The following is a 9,512-nucleotide window of genomic DNA, read 5'->3' as shown; positions in this document are numbered from 1 at the left end:
CCCTGACTACTCCTGAGCGATTCAGACAGCAGTTGGCCACGGGTAGAGACAACACACCAAGCCCCCAGCGGCGGAGGGAAGCACCTGACAACAGCGGTCGTGTGAATCGTCGCTCGCTCCCTTACGCTCTAGATGAGAGAAAGTGGCCAAGTTACGTTCCACTCCCAAGATTAAGGAAGCCGTGTGAATCAGATCCAATAAGAACTCGCGTAGAGAGTAAGACACTCTATTTATGTTATTCTTCAATACAGTGTGGTGTAATGGCTCAAGTGTTGGGCTCGGACCTGAGAGAGGAGGGTTCAAATCCCCACTCAGCCATGAAGCTTGCTGGTTGACGTTAAGCCAATCACAGTCTCTCAGCTTAATTTACCGCACAGGGTTGTTGTGAGGATAAAATGGAGAGGTAACATACGTTACCTTGATCTCCTTGGAGGAAAGGTGGGATATAAATACATATACATATATAAATACTATAAATACTATAAATAGTATTATAACCCACCTTCCCTCCAAGAAGGTCAAGGTGGCATACACAGATCTTTCCGGTCCCATTTTGTCCTCACAACAACCCTGTGAGGTAGGCTAGACTGAGAGGTGGTCACTGGCCCAAGATCTCCTAATGAGCTCAGTCGGGATGTGTACCCTGGCCTCCCAAGGTTTGCACCTAATATAAATACACCTTTTTTGCTGTGGGGTTGAGAATGAGATCCTTGTTAATGCCTAGGAACCAATAAGCATGAAAGAGGAGAGTGTTAGCACTGAGTCTTCTCAGTGCTTGACTCACCTCCTTTCACCCTGATTGGCTCCAATCAGCAAGAAAGGAGAAGGAAGCATGTTAGAAGACTCTTCTCAGTGGCTAACACACTCCCCTTTCTTGCTGATTGGTTTGTAGGATACTGGAGACATAGGGACCTTGCTCCCAAAAAAGTAAAGGGTCTGCGGCCCCTCCCCCCCCAGACCCTGCACTACAAAACCCCTGAGGGACGGTGGGAAAAGTTCCTAGGAATGGAGGGGGGGCAATCAAAGAACAGGATGATTTTGGGGGTGGGGGCCAGCAGGCCAGAAGGGCGTGATTAAGGGGATGGGCCGACAGAGACCAGCGGTCAACCATTTCTCCAAGTCACTTTTTCGAGAGGCGTAAACAACGACGGAGGAGGGGGGGATTCATTTATGTCATAATCGGTCGTCGGCATTCCTGGCGATCTCCCTCGCTACACACGTGTCTGCACCCGCAGAGGAATCCTGTGCCCGGACCCGCCGTGTACGCCATCCCCACGCCGTCGCGGGGCGCACTTGTGCACACACGCTCGCGCAACGACGACGGCCGCCGCTCTTTTCCCTCCCTTCAGCCTCCGGAGGCCGACCCACGGCCGGCCTCTCCGCGCTCCGGGCCCCGCCCAGGTCCTCCTGTCCCCAGCTGTGCCTCCCACGTCCACTCGGGGCCGTGCCCACTGACGGGGCTTGGCAGAGAGCCGCGCGCCACTCTCGGGGCTGGGATTTGGGACCACAGATCAGACCTGCCGCGGGGGGCGCACGCTGCGAGGGGAGCTCCCGGAACCGCGTGGCAAGCGAGGACGAGTAGGAAGAGGTGGGGGCGACCCCTCGGCGAAAGCAGCCGGTGTTGTGTGGGCGTCTGTTCTCCCCCCCCCCCCGCCCCATAACTTCGCGGGGAAGACGGCTGGAGTTGGGAAAGTATTTTGCCAGTCAGATTCAAGGCACCGTCGAGCGCGGTATGCCGTTGTTGATTCATGTCGAGGGGGTTGCGATCTGGACTGGGGACTCCCTGAACGGAGACGGCCAGATCGGGGAGAGGGGCAGACCATTTGCCTCCTCTTGTGGGAATCGACGGCGGGTTGGTTGGTTTGGATGGGTGGGTGGGTGAGAAATATTGCTGTAGGCGACGGGCACGACTTTGCTTGCTGGAAAAAAGCTAAGAAGTGGAGAAATCGGTGTGGTCAGTCATTTTGTTGTTGTTGTTGCGTGCTTTCAAGTCGATTATGACTTATGGCGACCCTATGATTTTTTATCTGTATATGTACATATATATATGTATATGTATATATGTATGTATTCATAAGGTTTTCATGGTAAGAGGTATTCAGAGGTGGTTTACCATTGCGTTCCTCTAAGCCTAGGCACCCGGTATAACCAGGCGGTCTCCAAGTACTATCCAAGTACTAACCAGGCCTGACCCTGCTTAGCTTCCGAGATCAGGCCAGACTATTAAATCTAAGGTGGGAGTTATTAGCAAAGTTGGTTCCAGGTTTTTGGAGGGTTCTTGGACAAGATACCCTCCACCCCTCCCTCCGTGAGTAGCCCCTCGTTGCAGCTGGTCTAAGGGGCTGTTGTTAGTGGTCCCCCTGCTGGGGTTTGGGGCCTCTGCAGATACCCCTTGGTGCCAATTTAGGAATCTGGAAGCTGCTTTATACTGAGTCCAGAACATGCCCTGACCCATTGGCCCATTTAGCTCAGTAGTGAGCACACTGACTGGCAGCTGTTCTCCAGGCTTTCGGGAAGGGGCAGGGGTGTTGTTGTCCAGGGACTCTTGAGGTGTGTGTGTCTTACTCTTTACTTTTTTGGGAGCAGGGTCCCAGCAGGGTTCCTATGTCTCCAGCATCCTACGAGCCAATCAGAATGGAAGGGGAGTGTGTTAGCCACTGAGAAGAACGTTCTAACATGCTTCCTTGTGCTTTCCTGCTGATTGGAACCAGTTAAAATGAAAGGAGGTGAGTCTGCCACGGAGAAGACTCTTCTCAGTCACTAACACACTCTTCTTTCATGCTGATTGTCTGCTAGGGATGTCTTTTGTTGTGGAAGAAGGTATTAACAACCCAGCAGCAAAACAAAACAAAAGATGGGAGGGACATGGTTGTGACTATCATGAAAGGGTCCTGCACTTCTGAATTTGCCCCTACCTGCCCCTCCCTCGATTTTTTTTGCTGGAGCTATGTCCCTTCCCCTTGGGTTGTTAGGGAAGGGTACCTTCTGGCCCTGCATGTGTGCCTCATGCTGTTGAGTTGATGGGGTAGATCGAAGAACGCTTCCCAAGCCTCTTGAGACAGCTGAATAATGTGAAATAGCCTCTGTGCAGGTTCTGGTGTGGTTGTACTCGTTGGATTTGAACAGCATATGACGGGGGCCGTCCTCTCTGAAAGGTCATTGGGGTGATTCTGAGATCTGTGGGAAAGATCTGATGTTTTGGAATAATCCCAGGGGTGGGGAGGGCAACTCCACTTTATTTTTCTTAGCAAAACTTCGGTATCTTTAACAGCTGTGCAAACAGGCACAAGCTCAACAGGGGAAGCCTTTTCCCATCATGGTTTTTATGGGGAAGGCTTCCCCTGTTGAATTTTTGCATGCTGTGCAGCTGGAAAAAAAAGACACAGAAACCTAGGTGTGGGTGGTGGAGGTGATTAGCAACCCACCGTAGATGGGAAAATCTCAGAGGTATTTCTAGAGGAAGATGCTTGAACAGGAGGCTTGTGTTGGGTTAGCACATAAGGTGAACGATTGACTAACGTTGACAAGAAATACTTGCTTGGCTTAAAAAACAAACAAAGAACATTGAGTTTCTTCCACTGCATTAGCAACATTGCTAAGAGGCATTCTGGGCTCTTGAGAACGTTGTGTTGGTGTTTTTCAAATGGGATATAATTTGAAAATGGTGCATGATTACTTTATGGAACTCAGTGTGTTGATGATGGCCATTGGCTTAGATTCCTTGAAAGGGGGAAGTAGGCTTCATGCACCCCATACAAAGAATCGTAGAATAGTCAAGTTGGAAGAGGCCTATAAGGCCATCGAGTCCAACCCCCTGCTCAATGCCGGAATCCAACTTAAAGCACATTGAAAGCACATAGCTTCCCCCAAAGAATTCTGGGAGCAGTAATTTGTTAAAGGTGCTGGCAAGTTGTAGCTTTATGAGGGGTAAACTACAGTTCCCAGGATTCTTGGAGGGAAGCAATGTGCTTTAAATGTATGGTGTGTCTGCAGCCTGAGATGGATGGTGCATCTTAGCAGAAGTGGAAGAGAGGGCTAATGCTGGCCTGTCCAGTTGGCCACTATGGGAATCGTAGGAAGCTGCCTTATACCAAGTAGACCATTTAGCTTAGTATTGTTGACACTGACTGGCAGCAGCTTGGCAGCGTTACAGGCAGGAGTCTTTCCCAGACTTACCTGGGAATTGAATTTGGGATCCTTTGTATGCAGACAGGTGTCTGCCACTGAGCTGTAGCTGCTCCAGGATGCTGGACTGCATGGACTGATCCAGCAAGGTGCTTATGTGTTGTACAGAAGCCTGAGGGTTCTCATTTCTACTAGCCTAGCTGAGGCTGATGGGAGTTGTAGTCCAAGGCATCTGGAGGGCACTCGGTTGGGGAAGGCTGGGGTAGGCATTACTGAGCTAGATGGCCCAATGCTGTGACTTACCATAAGACATTTTCCTTTTCCTCAGTTTCTCCATCTTTAAAAGGGGAACGATAGCAACCTTCTCTATTGGGTTATTGTTAAGGAAACACATAATAGAAATTTTAAAGTACTTGTGCATGTTTTAAAGTGTTGCATGCATGACAAACAGGCTTGTGGATCTACCTTCTACTACCTTTGGGCTGGCTTGTGTAGCCAAATCCAGGCAATCTTCTAGTTTCCTAACCTCTGCAGATTGGAGCAATAAATAGTTTTATCTTCATTAAGGATTATTATCCTGACAAATGCAATATGAGGTGGTATTCAGTGCTAGGCCTACTTAGAGTAAACCCATTGAAGTTAATGGACATGACTAACTTAGGCTCATTAATTTCAGTTCGTTAGTTGACTACAGCCCCATGGATGTGTAGTATATAATGAGTTTTCTCTTTCCTCTGGGCTCTTTCTTGTACATTAAAGCACTTTCCTCACAAGAAGGTTGGCTGAGACAGCTGTTCCCTTTGTAAATACAATGTTATCAGTCATATAATGTGAAACTTTCCGTTGCTGTTCTTTTTTGTCGCATTTCTGCTGTACAAAGTGTTCTGCAGTCTTTATCCTCACGACGCCTGTGAGTGAGATAGCATTATTTTCCTCATTGTATAGATGGGGAAACTGAGGCTTAGAGCAGGTGTGGGAATCTTTTTCAGCCACATTCCCTTCTGGGCAGCTTTCTGAGGGCCACATGCCAGTGGTGGCTGGGGCCAGAGCAACAAATGTAAATTTTAGCATTGCACGGTGGGCCAATTTCTACACACCCTCCCACACCCCTCTCTGGTCTCCTTCCAGGCAAGCAAAAGGCATGATCAGAGTTCAAGGACACAGTCCAGCCAGGCAAAAACACTTGGGTTGTGAAGCAGGGCCAGTGAGGGGTGTGGCCTGAGGAGAGGAGGCGTGGCCTAGAGAGAGTTCCAAGGGCCAGCATTCGGCCCCCAGGCCTGAGGTTCCTCACCCGTAGTTTAGAGAGAGCACCCTCTTTCAGGCTGCTCAGTGGAGCTGTGACTGAGGTGAAAACTGTCACCAGTTCCCCCAGACAAAATGCAGAGTTCTATCCACTGAGCTGCTTTATCCTATATGTTAGCAGCAGCTAGGATAATATATGCAAAAAAGTGGAGGGATGCGTGTATACCCTTTATTGAAGATCTGGGAATTTGCAAATATGGCAAAAAAAAACCCCACCATTATCTAACAAGAAAACATAGAAAACAGAGACGAAGTATCTTCATGATAAGATGGATAAACTTTGTTCTATGCAACAGCATAAGAAAATGTATCTAAGTACAGGTTTACTGTATTTTGAATGTAACTATCAAAGATGTTTTCATTAATTTGTAGCACGATTTTTTAAATTTGCTTACAGTTTTTGACATGTTTCCCTGTATATTTATGCAATATGATTTTTGTTTATTTAAAAACGAACTGCTTTAGCTAGTATATATTTGCTATTCCAGACTATGCTTTTTTTTTTTAACACAAATCACACATATAACTTGGCAGCCTTGTAATATATATATATTTTTTTATTTTATTAAGCTTATATACCGCCCGACTAGCAACAGCTCTCTGGGCGGTGAACATTAAAAATACAATAAAAATAACACAATACAGTATATCACAATACAAAACTGTACACAAAACTGTACAGTCTAAAATCAAAATATAATAATTTAGAATTAACAGGAATTAAAATGCCTCAGAGAAGAGAAAGGTTTTAACCTGGCGCCGAAAAGATGATAGTCGCTTGATTACTTATCACCAGTAAAGGCTACCTCCAGCTAACTGGGTAAGGGAATCATATGCAGAGCGATTGTTCCACATTCTGCTGGACTCAGCCTGATGGCTTTTCTTCTGTGAGAAAGTACCCCCCCCAATGATTAACTTGGTCCTGTAAACTGTTTTCACTGCCAGAGTTCCAGCCTGCAGTATGGGCAGTGTGTCTTTGAACATGAGCAGAATGCATCCTGCATCAGTGCTGCAAAAAAAATGCCCACCTCATATTTGTTGTGTGCCATCATAACAGTACAAGGACACATCTGATGTTTATTGCAAGAAACAACAGTTTAGGCATGCTATGTGAATAGGACTCCTAGCCCCAGACATGTGTGTGATGTGCTGTGGTTCTTGGGAAATGCACTATGTCAGTGCCCAGGTGAAGCGTGTAATGCTGGTCAGAGGGTGGAAGTTCCAGACTGGTATGAGCATCAGCAACCTCCCTCTTTATAGCAGAGGTGGGGAACCTCTGGCCCTCCAGATGTTGCTGGACTACAACTGCTGTCATTCTTGACCAATGTCCAGGCTGGCTAAGGCTAATGGGAGCTAGATTCCAGCAACATCTGTTGGGCCACTGGTTACCCAATCCTTCTTTAAGATTCTTAAGGATATTTTTGGTTGGGGCTTTGGAATGCCCTGCCCAAACAGGCTCACTTGGTGCTGACTTTATTTTCCTTTTGGCATCAGGTGAAGATCTTGGTCACTTCCAGATGACCTGTTTATTGAGCATTCATCCTGCAGGGAGGTTAGACTATGCAGGCTATTTATGGAGCATTCAATCTGATTTGTTTGTGGGGAGGTTAGATGATGTTGCATCAAGCAGATGTTCTACACTTTCCAGTACATTTTCTTTTGGGCTCCTTTTGAGAGGAAGGTTGGGATATAAATGTAATAAATAAATAAAATGTTCCATCAATTTCCTTATCTCAAGAAGTCAGGTTTTTATTTGGGGGGGGGGAGGGAGCCAGTTTGTTGTGCAAGGACACCAGATCAACTTTTATTGCTCAACCCTCCCTCCCCTTAAATATTAGACAGGTGCCATCTCTGTTATCTTTTTGGCGCCTACTGAAGACCTTCCTCTTTCAACAAGCCTTTTAAGCTGAGACCTTATCCCGGTCTGCATCTGTGTTGGAATTGCTTTTTAATATGTTTTTAAACCTTTTTTTTAAAAAATGGATGTTTAAAAATCTTTTTTAAAGATGTCTGAAAGCTTTTTTAAAAAGTGTTTTAAATGATGGCTTGTTTTAATATATTTTAAAGTCTGTTTTTATGATTTTTAAGGTGTTTTTAGTACTTTTGTTTGCCACCCTGGACTGCTCCTGGGAGGAAGGGCAGAATATAAATCAAATAAACAAACAAACAAACCTGAATTTGCCGGCATGTGATTGAATCCCATCCAAAAATAGGGACAGTCTGGAAGTGCCCCTTATTTATCGAGGCCTTTTTGATGTTCTTGTTTTTGTTGTTTGTTAAGGTATATACCACTTACTTGCCCAAATGGCTTCTAAGTGCTTTACACGTGTAATGCCAGTAATAAAAATATATCCACACAAAAGTAAAATACACAATAAAACAATTTCATCAGAACACCCCTAATTAAAGTGTACAATAAGACAAGCCCATTAAAACAGAAAAACAATTAAAAGCGTGAAAACAGCAATAAAGACAAGTAGATCAGGAGTTTCAGATTAGGTTGCTGATATATATATATATATAAAAAGATGGGTTTTTAAAATGTTCTACTGATGTGGGTTTTAAAGTTTTATATTTTGCCGCTGCTGTTAAGATTCTGCTGCTTTTTTTAATGTGGTGATTTGCTATTCTAAATGGACGGTCTTAATTGTTAGCCGGTCTGGCAACCCACTTAGAGGCGAAGACCAGGGTGTAAATATATGTAAATATTTACTGCTGCTTCCCCTCTCTCTATTACCAGAGAGTCTTTTCAAGTCCCATGATTTTTGCAAACGGTGAACAGGCTTGAGGCCAAGGTGGAATCCTTTCACTGGTCATATGCACACCCTGTTCCTATGTATCATCTTTGGAAGGGCTCAGTACTGACATGAACCCAGGCAGAGCTGTGACGGTGGATGCCACAGGGGTTGAATATAGAGGATATTTATAACTCCATCATCCTGCCAGCCTTGGTATATTTAGACTGTGTTGCCAAACGACAAGCCAGGGGACGGGGCTTGGCCAAAGGTCTTAACTGAGCTCCTGTGTATTCCACCCAAGAGGAAATTACCTTTCTGTCTCTCCCTCCGACCCTGCAGCCCAATGCTAAAATGCTAGGGTGGTAGGCTAATGGACGGGAGAGTCATAGATAGGAATCAAGCCTCTCTTTCTGTCTATGGTTGTATACGTGGAATACATTTCAAGCACATTATTGTCACCCCCCCAAAGAATCCTGGGAACTGTCGTTTGTTAAGGGTGTTGGGAATTGTAGTTCTGTGAGGGGTATTATTATTATTTATTATTATTTATTAGATTTGTTAGATGCCCATCTGGCAGAGATTAATCTGCCACTCTGGGTGACGTACAACAAAACACAAATACATTCCATATAAAAACATAAACAGAGAACATTAAAAAATTAAACTATAGTTCCCAGGATTCTATATGGGAAAGCCATGTGCTTTATACTTATGGCATCCACACAGCCCAAATCATGATTTCCTGTTGTATGTAATATTCTCAAAAAACCAAAAGAAACAAAGGTACAAAAATTAGTTAAATGATGGGGCCACAATCTTTTGTGGATTTCATTGGCAGACTGCTTCGGCAAGGGGGGGGGAGAGCAGTCTAGTGCGATTCCTTCCCCCTCCCTGCCTCCTCATCTGTGTTGCTTGTGGGTCTTACTTCTTTTCACACCTTCTGGCCTGCAGTGCATGCTACCGTCCCCCTCCCACATTTGTCCCAGAGCAGCCAAGGCAGACTTAATTTAGCTCCTCTAATCTCTCTCTCTCTCTCTCTCTCTCTGCCACAGGCCAGTGCCTTTGCCGTGATAAAAAAAAGTTTGTTCCCTTCTCAGAACTCCCAGCAGCTCATCTTTATCTCCACCCGAAACATCAGTGAGGCCCAGCGGGACGGGCTCTTGAAGGGTAGGTGCAAGGGGCTGCATGGAGAGGGTAGTAATGTACCTTAAAAAGCAACAACTGGGGATTGAGGAAAGGGGGAAAGGCAGTATGAAGGGCACTGCTGCTGGGCAGAGTGAGTGTCCTGTGATGCCCAGGCTGTGGATGGGGTAAAATAACATCCTTGCGTGCCAAAGTGTAGTGGAA

The 9,512-nt window shown here is 45.8% G+C and overlaps 1 protein-coding gene across 1 annotated transcript in view; it reads left to right on the top strand.

The window, feature by feature from the left end:
* The first annotated feature begins 395 nt into the window (after positions 1 to 395).
* The window catches only part of LOC133370844 (uncharacterized), a 30,017-nt gene continuing 20,900 nt past the window's right edge, over positions 396 to 9,512 (top strand). The window contains exons 1-2 of the mRNA XM_061597721.1: positions 396 to 403; positions 1,094 to 1,588. Coding sequence (XP_061453705.1) covers positions 396 to 403; positions 1,094 to 1,588 — 503 coding nt within the window. The remainder of the gene's footprint in view (positions 404 to 1,093; positions 1,589 to 9,512) is intronic.

This window comes from Rhineura floridana, chromosome 15 (assembly GCF_030035675.1).
Source record: "Rhineura floridana isolate rRhiFlo1 chromosome 15, rRhiFlo1.hap2, whole genome shotgun sequence".
Classification (NCBI taxonomy): Eukaryota; Metazoa; Chordata; class Lepidosauria; order Squamata; family Rhineuridae; genus Rhineura; species Rhineura floridana.
Note: the sequence above shows the minus strand (reverse complement) of the source record. Positions and strands in the feature narration are given on the sequence as shown.